This window comes from Bufo gargarizans, chromosome 1, assembly GCF_014858855.1.
Source record: "Bufo gargarizans isolate SCDJY-AF-19 chromosome 1, ASM1485885v1, whole genome shotgun sequence".
Lineage (NCBI taxonomy): Eukaryota > Metazoa > Chordata > Amphibia > Anura > Bufonidae > Bufo > Bufo gargarizans.
The window spans coordinates 169,127,393-169,154,930 of record NC_058080.1 but is presented as its reverse complement, the minus strand read 5'-3'; the positions used below and the strand labels follow the sequence as shown (position 1 = coordinate 169,154,930).

Sequence of the window (27,538 nt, the reverse complement as noted above, 5' to 3'; positions counted from 1 at the left end):
GGAAAGCGCAAATACGGGAGATGTTTTTGAGTTGGAGGCGGCAGGTGGCGGAAAGGGCTTGGATGTGCAGTCGGAAGGAGAGGGCAGAATCCAAAGTCACTCCAATGCAGCGGACTTTGTTGACCAGGGAGAATGCGCAGCCATTGATTGTGATAGATAGGTCTGTTGGGGGGGTTGAGCAAGATGGGGGAAAGATGATGAATTCTGTTTTATCCATGTTAAAGAGGACCTTTCACCAGAATTAAACTTCTAAAGTAACTATACAGGCATGTAGAGCGGCGCCCAGGGACCCCCCTGGACTTACTGTTATACCTGGACACCGCTCCGTTCTCCCGGTATAGCCTCCGGTATCTTTACAGTTAGGCTCCACCCAGAGGAACCTGCCGTCGGCTCATTCTCCCATGCTGTAGCGCTGGCTAATCACATCGCTCAGCTCATAGCCTGAGAGAGAAAAAAGCCTCTCAGGCTATGAGCTGAGTGCTGTGATTGGCCAGCGCTGCAGCATGGGAGAAGGAGGCGCCGGCAGGTTCCCCTGGGTGGAGCCTGACTGTAAAGATACCAGAGGCAATTACGGGAGAACGGAGCGGCGCCCAGGTATAACAGTAAGTGTAGGGGGGTCCCTGGGCGCCGCTCTACATGCCTGTATAGTTACTTTAGAAGTTTAATTCTGGTGAAAGGTCCTCTTTAAATTTTAAAAAGCGAGAGGAGAAGAAGGATGATATAGAAGATAGACATTGTGGGATTCTTGATAATAAGGTGGTGATGTCTGGACAAAAATGGATTGTAGAAATAAATCTGTATGATATGTTTTATAATAAAAAATAAATACATTTGTTTACCCTGTGTTTTTCAGTATACTTCGGCTCTGACTTTTGATGCTGTCCAAGTGATGACTGAGGCCTTTCGAACTTTAAGGAAACAGAGAATTGAACTCTCTAGGAGAGGAAATGCTGGTGACTGTTTAGCAAATCCTGCTGTACCGTGGGGTCATGGAGTTGAAATAGAGAGAGCACTCAAACAGGTAATTGCTTATAGAAAAAAAAGTTGCTGGCTGGGGGAAAACAAAATGATGTGAAGGAAAGTGAGACAGATGCCTAACACTGTGTTTCGCTGTAAGCTGCTTGGAATGCTACCCACTCTATTGACATTTAGCTTCCTGAAATAAGAGGAACTTGGAAGGGAGGGATTTATTAAGACTGCTGTTTCCTATGCCAGTCTTATACCTCTTTGGAATGTAATGTGCCAAAATTATTAAGAGTCACACACATTTTAATAAATTTGACACATCTTTAGCTGTCCTTGTGCCGTAAACTGAAATCTAAGTTTGTGCATATATTTGCACTGGAGATTGAGGCCCAGACCCTAAATGCTAAAAGAAACTAAATTTTTTCTTTAAGGCATTGAGAGGTGTGAAAAGTGTAAAATGATAGCGAAAATATGGCCCCCTTATGTATGAGTTCAGAGATTTCTTACTAATTGATAATATATTTTCTGTGTGACCCATTTTAAGTCATTATTAACGGTAATGTCCTCAAAGTAACCTCCCTTAGGAGGGATGATAGTACGAGAAGTGGCCAGACAGGGAGGGTTGGTTTTTGCCTAAAATGTACATACCCATAGCATCAGAGCTCATACTGGGAGAGAAGGGGCACTTTCTTAAAGGACCAATCAGCAGACATGAAAGAGGCACTCCAGAAACTGCAACATCCTCTTTATTATTTACACAGGCGCAACCCTCTACATACAAATGTGGTTATGCCTGGTACTACAGCTCATCCCTATTCACTTGAAAGTGACTGAGCTGCACTACAAGGCACAGCAACTGATAGGGATATATGCTTTACCTGTAGACAATAAAAGAGACATGCCACAAGTTGGAGCATTGCAGCCCCTCATGCTGTAGTACAAACCTCCACATATTCATTTTTGTCTATCCTGAGGATAGATCATCAGGGTTTATATAATTGAAACCCCCTTAATGAAAATAAAAATGGAAAACAATAGCAATATCTAGGTCTTATCCTACCGATATAAATTTATCTTTTACAATACCATCTAATCAAATGTGTCTTCTAGGTCCAAGTGGATGGTTTGACTGGAAATATAAAATTTGATCAGAATGGTAAAAGAGTGAATTATACAATCAACATAATGGAACTCAAGAGCAATGGACCTCGGAAGGTAAAATACAAATTGGCTTAAATAATGTTGAACTTATCTTCAAAGTATATGGTCATTTATTTTAGTTCTGAGCTTTAGAATTTAATCATTTAATTATGTTAGAACTGACTGCTAAAACTCTTTATAACCTTTTTGAAAGGAAATCTGTCAAAAGGTTTAGACTGCCCTATTTGACAGCACCATAAACCGGTCAGAGACCCTGTGAAACCCTGAGTCACTTGTTCCAATCCAGTTTTCTTAAAATCCCTATTTGAGCAGCTTTATCTCAAAATAAGATCTCCCCACCCCATCTCCCACACCACTGATTAGCAGCTTTCTTCCTATGTACACATGTGTACTACAAACTGAAGACCTTTAAGAGGGGCCAGAAAGCTATAAAACATCTAGGCATGTAACAAAGAGCTCCAGCTCTATTGAGAACCTCACCAGAGTAAGGTGTGAGATGCCATGGTGGGAACTAGTCAATGGGGAGCTTGCTCATTTGTTCACGGCTTTGGTTACTGTAATTTACTTTACTATCATAGTTTAGTAAACTTTTTATGCACCCAAGCCATGTTAAGCCTTTTTTTATTCCAGGATCTTAGAATTCACGGTAATACAATACAATTTAGGAAGAGAGCCGTCAGTCATCTGCTGGGTGGTGGGAAAAGTGTAGAGATAATGAATATGAGAACTCACTCACAAGCTTGTGCACTGTATTGGGTAGACTCCATCACTTGGTTTGCAATAGGGATTTCAAAAATATGACTGAGTTGAAATAAGTAAGTGACCTAGTGTTTCATCAGGGTCCCTGTCACCAATTTATGCTGCCTTCAGCGAGGGAAGACAAAAACTGGTATAAAATTTCCTTTCAGGTGTTAAGTAAAATAATACAATTTGTTTGTGCCTAGCTTTTTCTGTTTTTGATTTTTCTTACATTTCCACTGAAGTTTAATAAATGTTTCACTTGTCAGCCCATCTTCATTTACCTGCATTTTAATCTGACAGATTGGCTACTGGAGTGAAATTGACAAGATGGTGGTTACTGTTAGTGATGTATTATCTGCAAACGACTCCATGGGTTTGGAAAACAAAACTGTTATTGTCACGACTATTTTGGTAAGATATATTGGTCACGCTATACAGTATGTTCTGGTCTGTAAACTACAATGACTTCACGTTTTTATTTTCTTTATGTGATTTTATTTTTTTATGTGAAAAATGTCAAATGTTTATCTTGTATAGATTATACCTATACCTATCTATGAAATTGTTCTATCCAGTCTTGTTATACCAGATAATAATTGTATAGCCAGTATTATCTAGTATTGTGTTGAGCGCATAGGCAATATTTGTTTTCACGATATTTCGGGAATTTTTTGCATAATATTTGCAATAAATTCTAGAGTTTGTGATCTCCAGTCGTTATTTTCTTGATTGCGAAAATCGGCAATGTAATATGCGCGTATTGCGCGTGCAATACAGGTGTGGCTCACTTTTGCTAGATTTTTCAAGCTGCTAGAAGTTCCCTGAGACTGGAGAAAATGCACAGTACAGTAATTCCTATCACACTACCTAACACCCAGCACTGGAACCTATCAGCTACATTATATCACTATCTAACCTACACTGACTATCTCCCACTAACTATCTATCTTATGTAATTAGATAAGGAATAGGATCCAGATGAAAGCACAGAGCACAGCAATGTCACTGCGCTCTCTCTCAGAACTGCAAAAAAAACTGCAGAAAATGGCTGCTGGGGTGTTTCTTAAATAGTAAGGGGTCAACTTTCCTATTGGTCGCTAGAAATTTTGCTAAGCTCAGACAAAGACACTGCAGCCTTCTCATTGGCCCACAAGCAAGAAGGGAGGTTACTGATGAAATTACGAATATATATCACTATATTCTAAATATTCACGAATTCTCGAAGTAAAAATTAGCGATTAGAATATTTGCGATCAACACTATTACCTACATATCATAAAGGTGTATATCTATGCAGTATTTAGTTGTAATGCAGTTCTGTGGAGCAAACAAACAGCCTATGGCTACATTAACTGTTCTCTGTGGTCCTCAAGAAATAGAATCAGCGGTGGACTGGGAACTTAAAGTGGTCCTGGAAAAAATATTAAAAGTGGCCCAGTTTTGTAGTCGGGTCCAAATTGATGGAAGGCAGGGCCAGCAATACCATATTGTGGCACATTATACCACCCCAACAGAGCCAAATACCACAATCCATCACAAAAAAACATCCCCAAAAACTTCTACTGGCCGACTGTGAGGGGGGCTCAGGTGGCCCCCTGGGCATTCGGCCCACCGGGAAATTTCAATGTAAGGTCTATTGCCAATCCGCCCCTGAAAAAAATGATTACCTGCATAGGAATGTTATCCATCTCTCTCTTACTTTTCTCCCCTAACACCTCACATCTATACACATTATACAAACCGGATTCCCAAAAAGTTGGGGCACTATACAAATCGTGAATAAAAACTGAATGCAATGATGTGGAGGTGCCAACTTCTAATATTTTATTCAGAATAGAACATAAATCACGGAACAAAAGTTTAAACTGAGAAAATGTACCATTTTAAGGGAAAAATATGTTGAATCAGAATTTCATGGTGTCAACAAATCCCCAAAAAGTTGGGGCAAGGCCATTTTCACCACTGTGTGGTATCTCCCCTTCTTCTTACAACACTCAACAGACGTCTGGGGACCGAGGAGACCAGTTTCTCAAGTTTAGAAATAGGAATGCTCTCCCATTCTTGTCTAATACAGGCCTCTAACTGTTCAATCGTCTTGGGCCTTCTTTGTTGCACCTTCCTCTTTATGATGCGCCAAATGTACTCTATAGGTGAAAGATCTGGACTGCAGACTGGCCATTTCAGTACCCGGATCCTTCTCCTACGCAGCCATGATGTTGCGATTGATGCAGAATGTGGTCTGGCATTATCTTGTTAAAAAATGCAGGGTCTTCCCTAAAAGAGATGACGTCTGGATGGGAGCATATGTTGTTCTAGAACTTGAATATATTTTTCTGCATTGATGGTGCCTTTCCAGACATGAAAGCTGCCCATGCCACACACACTCATGCAACCCCATACCATCAGAGATGCAGGCTTTTGAACTGAGCGTTGATAACAACTTGGGTTGTCCTTGTCCTCTTTGGTCCGGATGACATGGCGTCCCAGATTTCCAAAAAGAACTTCGAATCGTGACTCGTCTGACCACAGAACAGTCTTCCATTTTGTTTGACTCCATTTTAAATGATCCCTGGCCCAGTGAAAATGCCTGAGCTTGTGGATCTTGCTTAGAAATGGCTTCTTCTTTGCACTGTAGAGTTTCAGCTGGCAACGGCGGATGGCACGGTGGATTGTGTTCACTGACAATAGTTTCTGGAAGTATTCCTGAGCCCATTCTGTGATTTCCTTTACAGTAGCATTCCTGTTTGTGGTGCAGTGTCGTTCAAGGGCCCGGAGATCACGGGCATCCAGTATGGTTTTACGGCCTTGACCCTTACGCACAGAGATTGTTCCAGATTCTTGGAATCTTCGGATGATGTTATGCACAGTTGATGATGATAGATGCAAAGTCTTTGCAATTTTTCGCTGGGTAACACCTTTCTGATATTGCTCCACTATCTTTCTGTGCAACATTGTGGGAATTGGTGATCCTCTACCCATCTTGGCTTCTGAGAGACACTGCCACTCTGAGAAGCTCTTTTTATACCCAATCATGTTGCCAATTGACCTAATTAGTGTTAATTGGTCTTCCAGCTCTTCGTTATGCTCAAATTTACTTTTTCCAGCCTCTTATTGCTACTTGTCCCAACTTTTTGGGGATTTGTTGACACCGTGAAAATTTAAATCAACGTATTTTTCCTTTAAAATGATACATTTACTCGGATTAAACGTTTGATCTGTCATCTACGTTCTATTACAAATAAAATATTGACATTTGCCATCTCCACATTATTGCATTCAGTTTTTATTCACAATTTGTTTAGTGTCCCAACTTTTTTGGAATCCGGTTTGTAGATTACATTTGCCCAAATAGCTATTTTTAGGCATAAAATATAAATATCGCTCTCCAAAGAGTACAAGTAATTTATTCCCATGGGTCTAAAAGAGCTTTTGAAGTATATAAGCCCTGAATGTTATTCTTAACATGTGAATGCCACAAGCACAGATTTGTAATATGTACAAGTACAAACTTTGGGGAGATGGGGGTTGGGAAGTTTGGGCTTGTTATTTTTCTCCCTGCCTGGTTAATTTTTCTTTTATTTATACATGATATATTCTTCTTCTACGACACTAGTTTGTACTGTAGGTCTCAGTCTTGAAGCTGATATCATATTTGCTAGCACATATATATACAATTAGCTATTCTCTGTAGTATCATCCCTCCTTCTATCCTTTGTTCATCCATCTAGAAACAGCAACAATATTGTAAATGGCAAATATGTCATCAGGGAAAATGTTGATATTTCCAGCATAACCCAAAAAAGCATAGAACTTGTTTGAGTGATTGTGAGGAAAATGGATAAATTTTTACTGGCAGCCCTGATTGTCGTTTGATTCACCTTTTGGCATGTACATCAGTGTACATGTAAAATAAGTTCCCACCCCCCCAGCCATCTGATTGTCAGCTAGCAAGGAGAAAGCCCCAGGGGTCCAGGCTTCAAGGAGGCCCCAGGTGGAGAATGTCACACCTTAATCAGCCAGTTTGGAGGCAAGCTAAATCCTGCAGGAAAAACCCCCAGCAGGAGGTATCAGCCCTTGCCAGGATCAATGCTACCTCCCAGACATGTTGGCACCTACATTTCATAAGGAATTAGGAATTGCCCGGCCATCGCAGGCGCAAACCGGATACATATTTGTGTCCCAGTGGCCACGATGTACGTGCCCATGGTCTTTGTTTGATGCAGGGATGTCAGGGAAGGGAGATATCCATATCTCCCCACAGAAACCAAATAACAGTACCATGTTTGGACTCTAGTTGTAGCCGGAACCCAGGCGGATCAATTGGGCCCGGAACCATCCTCCTGCGACATTCTGGTCTGGGGCTATGAACCCTATGGGTCATTTGCTCACAGCAACAGAGAAGGAGGGGTGGACCCTTCACATGGGGGGAGGGGAGCGGCCGGCTACAGGTCATAAACCCATGCAAGCCAGAGGGCTGTGTCTTTCTCTGAAGAAGGCTCGCGTCGTGTAATGTGTTTAGGGAGACCCAGGAACTAGCTGAGATCACGGCCCTTCGTGTGACTACAGCAAAGAACACCTCACAACCCAAAAGAACTTTCATCTTATCCCGTAACTGACTTTTACTCTGCTTAACCCTGTTGTACCCATATTACCTGTATCTGTAACCTCCAACCACTGTATATATTCTCGGTGTATATTGTGTTATATCTAGTGTGCCCTTACGGCGATTAAATATATAATTTAATCTTTTGCTGTCTTGTATATCGATCACGAATCCCCACGTCCATGTTTTGGCCTAGTTATTAGCTTCCGCGGGTTGGTTTCTCACCCTATATAATCCTGTTAGCGGACCGGGCTTATATCAAACGAGAAGCTGGTGGCAGATTATCCGAGCTGAGATAGCGCTGTTTTCACTGCAGCCGTGAAAAGGCTCTCTCAGCTTGTTGCCTCTCTGTGCCAGCATGGACAGGAGGTGAACGTGTAAACTGTACCAAGCTGACCTTACCTGCTTCTCTGGAGGGTGTAACGTCACGTTTTGGTAACCCGTGACCATACCGCGTCTCGTGAGCTTGACGTAGGCGAGGTCAAGCGGGCACGAGGTGTGGTATTCATCAAAGTGATATTTAGGCTTTACTTCAGTGCAATTATTTTCGGTGTTTTGGGACATTTTAATTGGGACATTGGATTGCCAAAATTGATCATAAGTGGCTGTTTCAGTCTTAGAATTAGACTAGTGCCTAATATGATGGTCTAATATCTGTGCACATTGGATTTGTTTCTTTGTGATACATGGTATAGTGGATATATATATGGAGGTATTGTATGTAACTTTATATAGATATGTGGTTACCATTTATTGGGTCTTAGAATATATGGAGACATTCTGACTATAAATCAATCTATTGGGTTGTATGGAAGTTTTCTATGAGAAGAGGTCTGAGACCAGTATCCACTGGAATATTTACACACATATGCATATGTTTATTACACCAAGCAAAAAACAAAGTCAGACCAGCACCTCCAAACAATACGAAATACAGCACAGGGGAATGCTACCATCACTGCAATGCAAACGCAAACACTATATGCAGCAGCAAACTGCTTCATACACAAAGACATATAGAAATATTGGAAACATGGATAAATTTGAATCGCATTAGTGCTATACTTACTATATGAAAATTAGAAGCTCTTTGTGCACATTTTTTATTAAAATTGTGCTGGGCCCATCTACCACTAACAAACTTGCCTCTCCTGGGCCTGAGCCTACAAAATTTAAGGCAATGTACTATATAATCCAGCTACTGTTTATTATACTCGTATTAAAAGCCCTGTGCAGATAAGCTGGAAAGATTAGTCCAGGCATGGCCAACCTGAGGCTCTCCAGCTGTTGTAAAACTACAACTCCCACCATGCCCTGCTGTAGGCTGATAGCTGTAGGTAGCCTGGGAATGCTGGGAGTTGTAGTTTTACAACAGCTGGAGAGCCTCAGGTTGGCCATCCCTGGAATAGTCTAAATGGAGGCAGCCACTCCCTTAAATTTACAATACAAAAAACTAAGTTTAGACCAGCACCTCCAAACTATTTAAAAATGGCACATTTAGAAACTCCCTTTCTACATGTCTACCCCTTCTAACTCATAGTTGTAATTATACTGGGCCACCTCTACAAGCGATACAACGCTCAGGTAATTTTGAAGTGGAAGCAGCGCTCATGCAAGAGCTGCTGCCACTTCAAACACCTGCCGGGAGTCGGACCCCTGACGATCTCATATTGATGACCTAACCTGAGGATAGCTCATGAATATATTTGACTGCAGAAACCCTTTAACAATTATTTTCCCCATAACAATTATTTACATTAAAAGCTTGTTCAATGCTCAGCTGGATAATCTTACTACATCCAACAAGCCTGTGCAGCCTGTAACGAGCGCCAATCGCTAATATCGCAAATTAATCAGTGCTCATTTAAGTTTTTTTTTACAAGGGGACGTAATTGCTCAACTGTCAAATTAACAATAGTGATTGTTTGTGCGGTGGCTCATTTCCATTATTTCAAGCAGCATGTCCCCTGTTTACATAGGGTGAGGCACTGCCAACAAACAATCATTTTTATGTGCCCATAAAGCATGAGATCAGCAGACAAATGAGCGTTTGCTTGTTTGTCAGCTGATTGCTGGGCAACTTTAGGTGTGGCAGTGATCAGAAGCAAGCATTTGCGCTTTGGTTAGTTCGTCTAATCTGCCCCTGTAAAAGACCCTTAATTCTACTATTTAAAGTGTAACTACCATTCTTTTTTTTATTTCTGTAACGTATAGAGGCAGTGACACTGACCGTTTTTGTAATATACTTTAATCAGTGAAATCGCACATTTCTATTAGAAAAATAGCACTAAAGTGGTCCATTTTGACCCTTAGCAATGCTCCTCTGTCTTCTGTTTACATAACACAGTCAGTGTTAAGAAAGTGTCCACAGTTATGTAAACAGAAGACAGAGGAGCATTGCTAAGGATCAAAATAGGCCACTTTTAGTGCTATTGTTCTAAAAGAAATGTGCGAGTTCAGTAATTAAAGTATATTACAAAAATAGTATCACTGCCCCTATACATTACATAAATAAAAAAAAGAATGACAGTTACACTTTAAATCCAAATTTTTGTGTTGAGACGTGATGGAGTTAAGCAAAAAGGTCTAATGTTTATATTGATTTGTTTAAATATATATATATATTTATTCATTAAAAAAAAAAAAAAAAACATGATTACGTTGTTAGATAATGACTCTGATGTTTTGATTTTTCAGGAAGCTCCATATGTCATGCATAAGAAAAATTCTGATCAGTTTGAGGGAAATGATCGATATGAAGGATACTGTGTTGATTTGGCGACGGAAATTGCCAGACACTGTGGATTTAAATACAAACTGACAATAGTTGGTGATGGAAAGTATGGGGCAAGAGACGCTGAAACAAAAATATGGAATGGCATGGTCGGTGAATTAGTCTATGGGGTAAGTCAGTTCTACTAAATATGTCTCCCTTACTTTCTCAATTTAGAAAATGCTTCATATTGATAATGTGTGTTCAGACCTAAAAACATAACCATGTAATGTTGGGGCCTAAAATGATGCATCATACAGAGTTTCATGCATAATATAGTATTTCTCATGATGGTACATATCACAGTGAAATGATATTAAAGGTTTTTCTAAGTTCAGATTGTTTTTGAATATTTCCCTCCCCTATCCTTCCCACCTAGCAGGACCTGTCGAGACAGCATACTTACCTGCTTCTCAGTGCTCATTTCTGGCTCAGTGGGTCCACAGCTGGAGGTTCACTTGTCGCCATTGTTTGGAGTGCTCAAGTGTTAGTAGCCTGGTGGTTCCCCTGCAGCAAAGGACAGATCCCGGTATAGTGGTTAAAGGGGGAAAACCAGGGGAATCTGCAGGATAACGCAAACCAGTTAGTTGGCACAACAACAATTGCACTTTGTTCCCTGCATGTAAAAATCTTGCACAAACGGGAGTCACGTGCTCCACAGTTGACGATAACTGGCTGCAACCTTGAAGTGTCCCCCAAATGGAACATGACTGCAGTTGTGGACATGACACCATCCATGCAGGAAGATCTGAATGATCTGAAGTTGGGCAACCCCTTTTAATATTGAAACTTGTGCACGTATCTTTGCACACTAGACAATTATGGCATACCCCCATATGGTAGATGAGGGGCTCTCATTCCACTTGGCTGCTGCATTCAGCCAGACATTGAATATTAAGTTTGGCATGCGGGTGCCTGGTTCTCAATTCTAGTTAATTGGATTTGTGGAAACAGTAGTGCCTGTGGATAGATCATAACTATCTAACGTTGGAAACCATCCTTAGACTGCTTTCACACAGTGTTTCCTCACAGATTTCCTTCACTTATTGTGAGACAAAACCAGGTGTGGGTCAAAAAACACAGAACAGGAGCAAATCTTACATTATACGTTATCTCTGTGTCGCCTTCACCCGTGGTTTTGGCTCACAGTTACTGATGGAAATCACCGACCAAACGCTGAATGTGTGAAAGTGGCTTTAAGGTAACTGTTTACATCAGTGACAAGAGAAAAGTTGTACTGAACAAAATGTTTTATATAACATCCATGAAAATCTATGGACATTTCGTACACATAAAAAACACATGATGAGTTATATTCTGTTCCTTTGTGGTAGAGAATACATTGGATAAAGATATACTTTAGATGTTGGGCCATACGAAATTCACAAATGTATCTACAGTATATATATATTTCCTGCATGTATTCATTCATACAAAATGTGTGCAGTGAGCGGGTAAACCAGTGAAGGGTTAACAGTAGCGCATGAGGCAGATGAATGGGTACAGTCTAGGAAATTGAATAGTGCTACCTGTCATGTATTGTCTTCGCTTTTGGCTGACTGGCTGCCTTTAGTTCTGTTCCATTAGTCTAGGGTCAATATGGTCAGTGACAGCAAAGACATAGAGATTGCAAACTACAAGCAACCAAACCAAACTGACACACATTTATACAGTTGCAGGTACAGGCAAAGGGACATTGGTAAGGTAGCCTGGTGGAATTCTAAGGGTACAACCACACCACTCCACGACACCATATTTGACATAAATGCCATATGCAAAGGACCCTTTTGTGGTATGCATGTGGCCATCAAACATGTCATTGTATATATGCGTCAAAACATTCTCTTCTGCCAATCAGATTTATCCTTTCAATTTCCAAAGGAGCGCTAATAAATGAAAGATGGAATCTGATTGGTTGCTATGGGCAACTAAGCAAGTTTTCCTTTATACCAATTTTGATAAATCTCCCCCATAGTGTTACAATCCCTATGGGTAAAACTCGGCGGTATCTCTTATCAGCACTACTCTTGGCTATAGAAACACGGGACACCATGAGAGCTTTGAGCAGGTTGTCTTCAAGCCTAGATGCAGTTCCCCCAGTTATCACAAGGACCTGGTGTTGCCTCCTGCAAAAAAAAAAAGAAAAAAACCCTCATAAATGCTTTACTCTTAAAGAAGCAGTAATATAAAGTTGACTACATAAAACTCCAGTTACATATGCCCCAGCACATCATTCAAAGTTGCTACCAAAGAGTCACCACCAAAATGTTATCTTAAAGCAGTAACAGTCTGATAGCAGATATAGAACTTGAATAATACCGTTCCTTAATATAATGTTTAGCATACGGCCATGGTGGAATTCCACTTTACCCTTAGGATATACAGTAAGCATTACTTTTGTGTATAGCACAATGTAGGTCGGTGTCATAGCAGTGTGATATTAAAGGAGTTGTCTGTAAAGATCAAATTCATTAAAAATGTCCTCAGAATGGAATAGAAAGGGATATTCACCAATCCTCTCCTACTCTGTTTACGATGCTTACCAGGTTCCAGCTCATCTCTGCTTTCTGGTCTAGTCTCAACAATCAGGAATAGCCTGGAGATGCCTCCTAAGGCAGGTCACAGCATAGGCCAGGCACCTCCTGCATGTTGAGAGCAGACCAGGGAGCAGATGGCTATGGACCTTGATAAGCGGCAGAATGGGAATTACAGGGAATCAGTAAGGGTGAGCATGCCTTCTTTTATTTTTTATCCTACTCTAAGCCTATCTAACAAATGTTCCCTCTGGACAACCCCTTTAATGGTTCATAAAGCATTGGCAATAGTTCTATAAGCTGTCACTGATCTAGCAGCCTTGCTGTCATCTCTGTGGCAGTTTTATAGATTGACAGGCTGGAGTGTGTATAAAATTGTTTATCAATGTTAATTAATCAATTAATCCTCTCGTTTTTTGTTTTGTTTTACAGAAAGCGGATATTGCTATTGCTCCATTAACTATAACACTGGTGAGAGAAGAAGTGATTGACTTCTCTAAACCATTCATGAGTTTGGGAATATCAATTATGATCAAGAAGCCTCAGAAGTCAAAACCAGGAGTGTTTTCTTTTCTTGATCCTTTAGCCTATGAGATCTGGATGTGCATAGTGTTTGCATATATTGGGGTCAGTGTAGTTTTATTCCTGGTGAGCAGATTTAGCCCATATGAATGGCATACTGAGGAGTTTGAAGACGGAAGAGAAACGCAAAGTAACGATTCATCTAATGAGTTTGGGATATTTAATAGTCTCTGGTTTTCCCTTGGTGCCTTTATGCAGCAAGGATGCGATATTTCGCCAAGGTTGGTTACTCATCTCTTTCCACTTTGTGCATTTTGGGTCTGAAGAGGATGCCATGGTGAATATATTCACAGCAATGGAGACACATGTTTTATAATGAAGGTTCTGTTCAAGGTCATAAAGCAAAGAAGTTTAGGCAGTACATGTCTCAGTGAAGTCGTATACACCATGTATAGACTACCTAAATGCACAAGGTTTTAATACTTTTATGCCTTCTTGGAGGGGTACCGTGTTTTTGCTGCATTCCCATTTCACAGTTTCAGGTCCTTGTGGCCACAGTGAGCTGTGATGGGAAAAAGGTTAATGCCTTGTTACAGGTTTGACGATATATGACAAGACTTGTTGAAAATTATGCATTGTATGTTGTCTCAAAGCAAGTGGATCATACCTTGCTTAAGTCAGACTACTAATGTACAGGTGAAACTCGAAAGATTTGAATATCGAGCAAAGTTCATTTATTTCAGTAATGCAACTTAAAAGCTGAAACTAACATATGAGATAGACCTATTACATGCAAAGCAAAATAGTTCAAGCCTTTATTTGTTATAATTTGGATGATTATGGCTTATAGCTTAAGAAAACCCCAAAGTCACAATCTCAGGTACCCTTTGCTTAGGGGGTATGGACAGGGGCGTAGCTAAAAGCTCATGGGCCCTTGTGCAAGAGTTCAGCTTGGCCCCCGTCCCTCAGTTATTGTTGGCAAGGGGCAGGGGAGCACATAGCCTTCCTACAGCCTGAGGCAAACATTGAAAGGGCACCCCCTCATGCCAAATTATTAACCTAACCCCTTCCCTCCAGCCAGAGGTGTAAATTGACCAGTATGCACTTTCTATAATGCCAGTGTCTTATGTGGCACAAGGGTCTTTGGGCCCCCTCAGGCTCCTGGGCCCGGTAGCCACTGCTAACTCTGCACCCCCTATAGCTACGCCCCTGGGTTTGGATTAATTAGCTGATTAGAGTGTGTAATGGACCGTTTCAGCAGACAAGGGGTTAAAATCCGTTTAGGCGATATGCCCCTTTCTGAGAGACAGGCACAGCTACTGCAGAACACCAAACTCCCGAACTGGATACAAAATAGCACTCCAAGCTGGAACCTCGTGAATATCTGCTAGCAGGCGAACAGGAAAAGCATACAATCAGCTTACACTCCTGGCAATCAGTCTCTAACAGCATACAGGGAATCCCCCCAATAACGAGACAAGGCTCCGTGTTGAGGGTCAAGCAGTCGTCTGACTGTACTTCAGATACAGCCTCTTTTATTCATAAAAAACAAACATAGTACTGCCCACAGGGTTTTGAAATCCAACCAATCAATATCTTACAACACACACAATGCAAGTACAGCAACCAATCGTTCACGCCCCCTAGAGGACCAGAAGGGAGACTGCGACACAGAACAGATACAACACATCCCCACAATGCATCATGGTTTCCTCCTCTCTGTCCCAGAGACAACCGAGGGCAATCCAATTATCTCTCAGGACAAAGGGGAGATCGCCAATACACATGTGGAGACAACAGGACAGACATCACCATTTAAACACACAATGGGACAATAGAAACACACCCAGCATATTCCTCCCAAGCTGACAAGTTACACTTATTATAAATTGTTACAACTTTGTGAGGTTACATTGTCCATACATATAACTTACATCAATTTAAACAGTATAACTTGGGGACAAACCTATCCAAAATTCACTTGAATAGGTTCAGGGGTTTAAAAGTTAGCAAAAGTATCTCAAAGGGCCGTAATCCTGGGACAGGAGGCTGGCAAACAGCCCCCTCCAAAACACCGTGGCGAGGTTGGTTTCGCCACAGAGTGTGATACTTTGAGCCTAGAATATTGAACCTTTTCACAAAATTCTAATTTTAAGCTGCATTAATGCAATTCCTTTTCATTTGCATTACTGAAATAAATGGACTTTTGCATGATATTCAAATTTTTCGCGTTTCACCCGTATATTTTAGGGTCAACATAGTTCATTCTGTTTCATGAGATGTTTTCTCTAACATTGGAGAATTACAATTCTCTTGAAATAGACTTACGTTGGTTATATAATTGTATACCTTACAGTAGCCTCACAAAATCTGTACACCTCAATACCATGAACCTAGAACTTAATGCCCCTCGAAAATATAGGAGCCGCTACATTGAGAAACTACAGTGATCACATTGAAAAGCTATACGTTTATTAGAGTATGACAACACGGTCAGGTTTCTGCATTAAGTTTTGGAAGCCAAAAACAGGAGTGAATTCAAAAAGGAGAAGTTACAATTGTCTTTTATACTTTCTTTCTCCTGATTTTGACTTCCAAAGCTGCATCCAGAAACCTGACTGTGTGGCCCTACCCTTAGGTTTGTTTCCAGCTCACGATTGGAGATAATCATTTATTACAGAGTTGAATCAAGGCCTTCAGAAATGCTATCTTTTTTTTTTTTTTTTTAAATAGGCAATGATCTGTTCCATTGCGAGTGGTATTACGGAAGTATTCAACCTAGAAGGGATCTTCTGCTTTGTCAGATACCTATGTCAAGGCCATTGGAAGGGCAATGAGCTCTAATCTTCACCATTTTCCCAAACTAGAGAGACCTCAGAACTTTATCTTAGCTCAGCGATTACCAGTGTTAATTTTTGGCACAACCTTCTAAGCAAAGGGCTGTTTATATGAATGCTTACAAGGTTGTGTCGAAGATTGCCTAGAGGTTTGGGTAATCTATGGAGCAAAGCAGCCCATTGCATATAAAATTCAGATGTAGTGTGAGCTCACAGACAATAAACTGATGTTCTTACATATACCTAGATGTATCTGCCCATGAGATATGAGAAGATGAAAAGTATTCAGCTATCCACTTTGCAATATCCTTAGTTTACCATCTCCACTCCCGTGCTGCTGCTCTCTGCTGCTAGATGTAGTTGCTGGCCTACAATATACTTTTTACACAGCCCCAATCAACTGACACGCCAGGCATTAAAAATACTGCCTGAAATTTCTACGCTTCTTTTTATCAACCACATATGGTGAACCTACACTTTTCGGATTTGGACGCGCAGCAATTCCCTACTGTGTGTAATTTTCTGTACATGGCAATAGCAGAAGAGAACATCTGATGTCTTCTGAAAGACTGAAAAGAAAGTTACATTAAAAAAAAAGTAAAACATTTTCTGAATAGTATAAGATCGTTTCTACTTTTAAGTCACAGCCGCATGTATACTTTCCAAATATATGAACGTAGGTTTATGAAAGGCAAATCACATTTACCGTTTTAACATATCTGGCTACTTTCTGGTGCCATTTTCTATATTCCATAAGGTATGCCCCCTTGTTTGCAGAGTCTTTTGTGCTGTCCACACAGAGGTCCTGTCCATAAGATGTCTGCTGATGGAGAGTCATGTGACCAGACCTCGCTCAGCCTCTTCCAAATACACAACACCTGCCATTTGCGCTTGCACTGTTGAAAGTATAGTGCATGTGTGGTGTGTTTGAATGGAAGAGGCTGAGGGATGTGCCCTCCATCAGCGGCCATCTTATGGACAGAACCTATATGCGGACAGCACAGAAGATTTGCCTAACATGGGGGCATGGCTTATAAAATATAGCAAAAGGCACAGAGTATGAACAAAGGCTGTATTAGTAAGTGCCATATAGTCATCTTACATACACAATGGTCACAAGTAGCCAGAAAGTGGCCACCACCTTTAATAGTACTTTTAAAAATGCCATAACCAAATGCTTACCTGTAGGCCATGCCCTTATTGTATTACTTCCAAAAATGAGTTTGGTGTGTAGGCTCTTGAGCTCTAAAATATCCTCTCTAAGGCCATTCTAGCTTCTACACACAGATAGACATAATAACTGCCTCCTTGATGATGGCACCAGGATTGTATGCTCTGTACCACCCAGAGACAGCCTCTTCATTTAAAACATGTCTGGAAACTCCGTCTGTTATCAATTGGAGAAGCTACAGTAGACCATGCACTTTGAAACATTTGTTCATGATATATTTTAAATGTTTTAAATGTTTTTTCATGTGAACCTGGAAGTTAATGGTTATAAAATAAATAAGTATGATGTATGAACAGGCCAGAAAGGGAGCTCCCTAAAACAGGACCATGCTCTGGTTCCTAACTGTGAAGTATGTGCTTTTATTAGGTGACAGATATTTTTATTAGGAGAAACTGCCTGGAGCCTGATAAAATAATAAAAACTCTTAATCTCATCTTCCCAACCCCTTCCGATCCCGCACCGCCACTCCTTCCCTTTCCCCGGGCTACACCCAGTGATGTATTGTTTCGCCTGCAGCGGTGATGTCCTATACACTACTGCAGCCAGTTACTGGCCTCAATGGTTATGGTAGAAGATCAAGGCCCGTGATTGGCTGCAGCTGTGTACGGGATATCAACTTTTCAGCCAAAACAATAAATGACTGGCTGCAGCCCAGGAAAGAGGTTAGAGCAGCTGTGTTGGATTAGACGGGGCTAGGAAGCTGATTTTAATCGTTTTTATAAATTTTTCTGACACCCAGCAGTTTGCAGCACCAGTTTCCTGCAAATAATCAAGTCCATGTCCTGGTTTCAGCGTGGAATATGGCTGTATAACAGAAAGTTACAGAACCCTATGCCTCCTCTTAAAGGGCATCTGTCAGCAGATTCTTACCTATGAAACTGGCTGACCTGCTGCATGGGCGCTTGGCAGCTGAAGGCATTGCTGAGAAAAATGATGTTTTAATGTATGCAAATGAGCTTCTGGGAGCAACGGGGGTTTGACCGTTACTCCTAGAGGTCTCTCTGCAACTGCTGTTCCCTCTGCAATAACCTAAAGTCTTGTGCTTCTCTGTGTGATTCAGTATCCAGTGCAGGCGCAGTACAGGAAAGAGACTCGCAGTACAGAAGAGAACTGCTGTTGAGCCTTTTTCCTGTACTGTGCCTGTGCTGGATACTGAAGTGCACAGCGCAGCTTGAAACTTTAGGAGAAGTTACGGCCAGGTGTGATCACATTTGTAGTGCCTGACCCTGTCAATCAAAGTGCTCAAGGCATGACAGTTGTAGAGAGAGCAGAGCCTCTAGGTGTAATGGCAACGCCCCCGTTGCTCCTAGAGGCTCATTTGCATATATTAAAACTTCATTTTTCTCAGCAATGCGGGCACATATGAACAACACAGATGTCTTAAGCTGCCAAGCGCACATGTAGCAGGTCAGCCAGTTTCATAGGTACAAATCTGCTGACACATGCCCTTTAGGCCTCATGCACACAACCGTTGTTGTGTTCCATTCCGCAAAATGGGGTTCCGTTGTTCTGTGATCCGTTTCCGTTTTTGTTTCTGTGTGCCTTCCTTTATTTTTGGAGGATCACCAGACATGAAGAAAAGTAAAAAAGTAAGTCAAGTTTGCCATGCAAATGATAGGAAAAAAACGGACGTGGACACGCGGAAGCGGATGACAATCTTGTGTGCCTCCGCATTTTTTCACGGTCCCATTGACTTGAATGGGTCCGCAAACCGTTTTCCGTGAAAAAAATAGGACAGGTTATATTTTTTTGACAGACTGGAACCACGGATCACGGACGCGGATGACAAACGGTGCATTAGCCGAGTTTTCAACTGACCCATTGAAAGTCAATAGGTCCGCAGAAAATCACAAGAAAACGGAACAACGGACACGGAATGAAACAACGGTCGTGTGCATGAGGCCTTAATCTTAGGTTTCTTTAACTTCCATTCATTTCAGTGGAAAGATGTTGCACTCAATGGTATTGCTGTGCAGAGAATAGGCCTGGGATGTGCTTATCCTCCTATCTTCTAGACTGATAAGGTATCACTCCTAATTCAATTGTCCCAATAGCTAATTGACACTGGAATTACTGATGTAGCAGAGTTAATATTAGATTATCCAGCTCACCTTTGCGCGCATGTGAAATAGCATTATCCCATGGGAATCAGTTCACGGACTGGTGAGATGAGATCCCAGGCATATCCAAGACAATAAACACGTCCAGCACTTTTCAGTTAGAAGATTTTTCTTTAGTTCCTATATATATATATATGTATACATGTATTTGTCACTTGGGTGGCGCACTATTCATTGAACACTGCAGATAATATGCTGGTCCCAGGCTGAGCTTTGTAGTACTACCTAATTATTTCACACCTGAGTTCTCTCTCCTCCTTTGAGGATGGAGTCCAAACTCTGGGAGCATTTAAAACTGAGCGAGTCAGGGTCCAACATGGAGTCATGATTAAGAGCAGGACGATCCTCTGCAGACCCACGTCAGGAGGTTGGGATTCTCTTGCTGCACAAACAAATTTTTTGTACCATATTCAATAAAGGAACTAAAGAAAAATCTTCTAACTAAAAAGTGCTGGACGTGTTTATAGTCTTGGGTAGCAGAGTTAACACTCATGCTTTCTGAGATTTCTGAGATGTGTTATCTAAACTAAGCAAACACCTTCAATTGCTTTTCAATGGCTTTTGTTTCAAGATAACACAATGAGTTAAGAGTTTGAGTACTAACCCTGCTACATCTATAGATGATTGACACTGATTTTACAGGAAGATCCCCTTATACTTAAAGGAAAAGTCCAAGAGACACTGTGTTATGCCTAGTGCAGGGCCTAAATGGATGGTACATAGACATAGAGAGTTTCCCTTTGGTGTTGTATGAATCCCTGTGTCATGCACCAACGCTCAGATCCTGCACCAACCATAACATAGTGGGGGAGATTTATCAAGCTGGTGTAAAGTAGAACTGGCTTAGTTGCCCATAGCGACCAATCAGATTCCACCTTTCATTTTTCACAGCTCCTTTGGAAAATGAAAGGTGGAATCTGATTGGTTGCTGTGGGCAACTAAGCCAGTTATTCTTTACACTAGTTTAATAAATCTCCGCCAGTATGTCAAGTTTTCCTGTAGTATTCCTTTAAACAACCACTGATTTCCAGTGCTACCAAACTGTGCTAATATGTTTCAGTATCCCGCACTATTAAAACTTTTCATTGTTGATAATTTTGTATGAAATCACTGCTGGACAATTACTATGGCGACATGAGTGCAGCAACCTTTTTTTTTTTTAAATGTGAAATATAAAACTTTATTGTATCAAAATTCATTTCATTTTAAAAATTCATTTCATACTTGTTATTAGATCCCTATCTGGTCGCATTGTTGGAGGTGTGTGGTGGTTCTTTACCTTGATTATCATTTCATCCTACACGGCTAACTTAGCTGCCTTCCTTACCGTGGAACGGATGGTGTCACCTATAGAAAGTGCAGAAGATCTTTCTAAACAAACTGAAATAGCATATGGAACATTGGATTCAGGGTCAACAAAGGAATTCTTTAGGGTAAGATTATTTTTTATATTATTTTAAATGTTTAATGGCAATTGTTTTGGAGTACAGTGGTCCATAGGTTACATTTGTCCGGTTATGTGTTATTTTTAACATCTTAACTATGCTCCAAATCAGGGTGGATTTGATTTAAATCAAACTGATTTAAATCACGATTTAAATCACTAGTCAGTAAGGCTTGATTTAAATCATAGTTTTTTACATAAAGATTCATATTTGGACAATTTTTCTGTTGTACTTAGGAAGGAGAAAAATAATCATTACCTTAATAATAACAATTTAAATAGGATTTATTCAACTGAAGCAATAACATTACAGCATGTTATTTGCTTAAACATCCATGTTTGTTGCAGTGTTTGCATTTTGCACGCATGGCTGCCTTACCGATAGGTAAAGGAACTTCATTAAAATATTGCCAAACTGAGTCTCTTTTACGGCCTGCTGCCATTATAGTTTTTTTTCCTCCAAGGAAAGAATGTGATAAATCTCAGGTCATACACACAAAAAGATCCAAAGACTTGTCTGTCTGTGGCTGTGCAGTACTGTGCTCAGAAAGTTTCAATTTCATTTTGTAGTACTCCTTGTCTGCTTGCCTTTTCCTCCTTACACTTAGTTTCACTTTCCTCTTGTGCAGATCTATTCCACTCTAAACAATCAGAAAAATATTGTTTATATTCTATTCACTGAACTTTAAACTTAGCACTTAAGGGGTTGATTCTGTATTTATAGGTTTGTAGAAGTTAGGATTAATATCTTTTTCTCAACTCTTTTCATGTTATAAATTCAGTTTTGAGAACTCCAAAATTAAACCAAGCATCTGTGATAATATCTTGTAGGCAGAGAAACTACCCAGTAATCTTACAAAAACCTCTGGAAGAGCATGACATTGTGAATGGATTAATGGAATTTAACACAAAATTAAACATATACAGCCTTATTCTACATAATTAAAAAAGTAATCTTTATTTCATAATGAAATAACCTTTGGATGGTAATATATTTTCCTCAAAAAGCATTTTATATTAAAAAAAATCCAATTTAAATTAAAAAAAATCCAATTTAAATAAAAAAATCAGATTTTTTCGTTTTTTTTAAAAAAATCATTGATTTTTATCCACCCTGCTCCAAATGAATCTTTAGTAGCACCTTTATGCAGTACAATGCAGAGCTACTTGTATTATTCTACCCTACACATACGCTCCACCTTTACTACATGTACTGTACTGCTATCTACCAGTACTACATTATTATACTGCTCTTCACCTTTACTACAGGTACTGTACTGCTATCTACTAGTACTACATTATTATACTGCTCTACACCTTTACTACATGTACTGTACTGCTATCTACCAGTACTACATTATTATACTGCTCTACACCTTTACTACATGTACTGTACTGCTATCTACCAGTACTACATTATTATACTGCTCTCCACCTGTACAATATTTACTGTACTGCTATCTACCAGTACTACACTACTGCTCTCCACCTGTACAATATTTACTGTACCGCTATCTACCAGTACTCAATTATTGTACTGCTCTCCACCTTTACTACATGTACTGTACAGCTTTCTACTAGTACTACATTATTGTACTGCTCCCCCCCTGTGCTACATGCACTATACTGTCATCTACTAGTACTACATTGTTCTACCGCTCTCCAACTGCACTGCTTGAACTGTACTGATGTCTGCCTGTACTACATCCACTGTACAGTTTTTAATCTCATATTATATTGTTGTAGATCTTTACTGAATGTACTGTAGTGTTTTAAAAAAGCGTCCTCATTGTAATGGTTGACACTGAAGTCCACTTCTTCTTCCCAGAATGATAGACTTCTTTCACAAGCACAATTTTATATCTCAATATGGATGAATGGATGAGACAAATAATCATTTAGAAGGCAGCATGTAATGCAATGTTCTATTGTAATTAACACCCCCACGGTTATCAGCCTTGGCTTGTACCAAATGTTAGCCCACATTATAGTCAGCCTACACATCTTTAGCAAGCTGGAGAACATTGGAATAATTCTGTCACATAGAAAAGTCAAGCACACATGGAGCATGAGTCATAAAGTGGAGGATGAATAAAGGCACTGACTTCTTGTGGTAGGTTGTGCGTAGTTACTGTGCTTTTCTGTTCAATCAAAATACATTTTTTATGATTTCAAATGCCATTTAGCTGATTATTAGTGGCAGCTGTCTACCCTCCTATTTATGAACGACTTATTTTATATAGCACCAACATAATTTGCAGCACTTTACAGACATTATTGTCACTTGCTGTCCCCAATGGAGCGCTAAATCTAAATTCCCTATCAGTATATCTGATGAGAGAAAACTCACACAAACGCTAGGAGAACATACAAATTCCATGCAGATGTTGTCCTTGGTTGGATTTTAACCTGGGTCCCCAGCGCTGCAAAGCACAAGTGCTAACCACCGAGCCACTAACCACAATTTATGGCAGAAAGAACTGAGTAATGAGGAATAGATGCTGCAGAATTGTCATTTCATATGGAAAATAGTAATTTACTAAAACAGACAGGAGTGGTAGCATGTCCTTTTTAAAAATGTGAAAAAAGGAAATTAAACCAATTATTTGGGATAATGCATTCCAGAGAACTGGCATAGCTCAAGAGAAGTCTTGTTGCAGGAGTGGAAGGTGTGGATTATGGTGATTGTTAGTCTGAGATCATTGAAAGGATGAAATTATGGGTAGGATGGTAGACGATGATGATTGAGGAGATGTTGGTTCTACAGTGAGAAGTTTAAATTGAATCTTATATTGTATGGGCAACCAGTGCGTTGACTAACACAGGGTTGAAGCATCGGAGTAGCGGTCGGACAGAAAGATAAGCCAGGCTGCTGCATTGGGAACGAGCATTTGTAGAAACATTCAGTCCCAATAATCTTCCTGAAAATTGGGCCTTGTAAACCCCTAATTACAGTAACCAAGGCAAGATTGAATTAGAGTAACAATAAGATTTGGAGTTTTTGGTGACATGAATATTGGCGGTCTAACATAACTCAAATAGGACATGGGGACTAGGAGTTGTTCGAGTGCCACACAGTGAGAGAGAAATATAAGGTCTAGGTCAGTATGTAAATGGTAGAAACACAAGTTCATTTTTTGAAAGATTGCATTTTCATATACAGAGAGGGCATGATATTAGAGGCATCAAACAGACAGTCGTTATAATATATATCATAATAAGAGGTATATCATTATGTGTTACATAGTTACATAGTTAATACGGTTGAAAAAAGACTTAAGTCCATCAAGTTCAACCAAGGAATAGGTGGCGACGTGAATCCCAGAAGGAAGTGAGACTCAGATTTCTACACATTTTCATAAGCATTAATGTCATTTACTTTTAAGAATTCATCTAAATCCTTTTTAAAACTGTCCACTGTTCCTGCTGTGACCACGTCCTGAGGAAGTCTTTTCCACAGATTCACAGTTCTTAGAGTAAAGAACCTTTGACGCTTTTGGAGACTGAACTATTTCTTCTCCAGTCGGAGGCAGTGCCCCCTTGTCTTTTGAGGGCATTTGACATGGAACAGTTTTTCACCATTTTTTATATGGCCCATTTATATATTTGTATAGGTTAATCATATCCCCCCTTAGACATCTGTTCTCAAGACTAAATAAATGTAATTATTTTAATCTTTCTTCATAACCAAGACCCTCCATGCTCCTTATCATTTTAGTCGCTCTCCTATGTACTTTTTCCAGCTGCAGAGCATCCTTTCTATGGACGGGTGCCCAGAACTGAACTGCATATTCCAGATGAGGCCGCACCAACGCTTTGTAAAGTGGTAATATTACATCCCTGCCCCGCGAGTCTATGCCTCATTTAATGCATGACAACATCCTGGTAGCCTTAGAAGCAGCTGATTGACATTTTATGCTGTTATTTAATCTACCATCCACAAGGACACCCAAATCCTTATCTATAAGTGACTCCCCCAGTGTTACATCCCCTAGGACATATTAAGCACAGAGATTATTACTACCAAGATCCATAACTTTACATTTCTCCACATTGAACCTCATTTGCCAAGTTGATGCCCAATCACTTCAGTGTTCATGTCAGCTTGTATTTTATGGACATCTTCCATAGAATGCACAGTACTACATAGCTTAGTGTCATCTGCAAAAATAGAAATGGTGCTATTAATCCTGTCCTTGATATCATTAATAAATATATTAAATAATAGAGGACCTAGCACTGAACCTTGGGGTACACCACTTATAACATTCTGAATAGGAATCATTGACCACAACTCTCCGGACACGGTCCAGTTTTCAGTCCAATTACAAACTATACTTTCCAAGCCTATAGACCTTACTTTACCTATTAAATGTCTATGAGGCACAGTATTAAAAGCCTTAGCAAAATCCATAAACACTACATCCACAGCTGCCCCTCTGTTCAGGCTACTACTCACCTCCTCATAAAAACAAAACAGGTTAGTCTGACAACTTCTGTCCTTGGTAATCAGCATAGAGGTGGTGCTGACGCCAAATGTGTTGATAGTTTGTCCAGTAGGTAATTACATGCAGCAGTGATCATATTCCCTCAAACCTCACATCTCCATTCAGTCCCTCTCCTCAGCTGTCATTACTCGCCTTGCTACAATATTTCACCTCTCGCTCTCTTCTGGTATGATTCCGTCCTCTTTCGAACTTTCTGTTATAAACCCACCTCACCTGAGCTGCTAACTACCTGCCTATTTCTAACCTCCCTTTAATCTCTAAACTCCTGGAACATCTTGTCTACTCTCAACTAAAAGGCTGCCTTTCTGCAAACTCTGTCCTTACAATGTGGCTTTCACTCCCTCCACTCTACAGAAACTGCCCTTACCAAAGTGTCTAACGATCCTGTGACAACAAAAATAAATCAAAAACACTCTCTACTGATTCTTATGGATCTTTCTGCAGCATTTGATACGGTAGACCACCATCTCCTCCTCTCCATGCTCCACTCAATTGACCTTAAAGACACCGCCCTCTCTTGGTTTTCTTTTCTCTGTAGCTGCTCCTTTAGTGTATCATTCTCTGGCTCTACTTCTCCTCATCCTATTGATGTTGGGGTTCCTCAGGGTTTAGTCCTAAGTCCTTTACTCTTCTTTCTCTACACAGCCCTGATCGGACAGTCTATCAGTGGATTTGGTTTTCATTATCATCTTTATCTGGCAGCTGTCTCTAACACCATGTCCTCTCTCTGATATCGAACCTCTAAAAAACTAAACTGCTTGTCTTTCCCTATCTACTAGCTTACCTAAACATTATGTTTCAATTTCGGACTGTGGTACTATATAACTGTTGAGCATCATGCCCACTGTCTTGGGGTTATGTTAGACAAAGATCTTTCCTTTGTTCCCCATATTTAATCACTATGTGCTACCGGGTCCGAAAATGTCCTATCTTTAGCTGCATCTTGCAGATTGTGGACCCATTGAAGTCACACAGCTGCGGTTTACAGTCCACAACATGGCCTCAGCAGTCCCACGGTGATGTGAATGGGACCTAAGATGTGACAGCACACTCAAGCTTAGAACTACTACATATGTATATAGGCATCTTATCTCTCTCTCTCTGCTGACTGCTACAGAAGGTAGCATAGTACTGCCAAAATTACAAAGTCGAAAATTATTTTAAAACATTTATATGAATATTGAGTTCTAAAGTACCCCTTTTTGAGGGAAGTATCCCATTAAGCTTAAGATGGGGATAAATAACCCAACAAAAATGTGAGACCTCGTGAAGCTCAAAACTGGCTGCATCCTTAAAGGCGTTGTCCGGGTTCAGAGCTGAACCCGAAAATACCCTTATTTTCCCCTAGGCAGCCCCCCTGAGGCTAGCATCGGAGCATCTCTTGCCCTGCACTAAACCGTGCAGGGCACTGGCTCATTTGTTTATCATAACACACTGCCGGGCGGAAGCTTCCGCCCAGCAGTGTGTTCGGTGACGTCACCGGCTCTGATGGGCGGGCTTTAGCGCTGCCCTAGCCGTTTTACTGGCTAGGGCAGCACTAAATCCCACCCATCAGTGCCGGTGACATCGCCGGGCTTCCTGGCAGCCCCATGAAGAGCACAATGCGTCAACGGAACTCCAAAAAATGCCTTTGCCCTGCGCGATTTAGCACAGAGCAAAGGAGAGCATTAGAGCATGAACTGCTCCGATGCTCAAGTCAGGGGGGCTGCCGGGGTGAAAATGGAGGTATGTCCGGGTTCAGCTCTGAACCCGGACAACCCCTTTAAGGGTTAATGCCAATAGAGCAGCGCATGCTGAGTAGGAGTTGGTGGTCAAATGCTATAAAAAGATCCAAATGAATTATTAGATAGTTGCCATTAGGTTTATCACTTAGAATATAATTTGAGACTTTGTCAGGGCAGATAGTGTAGAGTAAATATTTCTGTTCACCTATCTACAGTGGCAAGCAAAAGTTTGGGCGCCCCTGGTAAAAATTACTGCTACTGTGAACAGTTAAAGGGCTTCTGTCACCCCCAAAACTCATTTTTCATTTTTGGGCATGTTAAAATCCTTATTGGATGACTATTCCCTATATAGGGCTCTTACCTTGTTCTGTGGC

General features: G+C 40.6%; 1 protein-coding gene across 8 annotated transcripts in view; it reads left to right on the top strand.

The window, feature by feature from the left end:
• The window catches only part of GRIA2 (glutamate ionotropic receptor AMPA type subunit 2), a 233,140-nt gene that overhangs the window by 151,539 nt on the left and 54,063 nt on the right, over window positions 1-27,538 (top strand). For all 8 annotated transcript variants that reach the window (XR_006390560.1, XR_006390561.1, XM_044300096.1 and 5 more), the window contains 6 exons: window positions 854-1,021; window positions 2,077-2,181; window positions 3,169-3,279; window positions 10,169-10,375; window positions 13,211-13,581; window positions 20,723-20,921. Coding sequence is in view for 6 of the 8 variants with exons in the window: in XM_044300096.1 (XP_044156031.1) it covers window positions 854-1,021; window positions 2,077-2,181; window positions 3,169-3,279; window positions 10,169-10,375; window positions 13,211-13,581; window positions 20,723-20,921 (1,161 nt within the window). In the remaining 2 variants the exon portion in view is untranslated. The remainder of the gene's footprint in view (window positions 1-853; window positions 1,022-2,076; window positions 2,182-3,168; window positions 3,280-10,168; window positions 10,376-13,210; window positions 13,582-20,722; window positions 20,922-27,538) is intronic.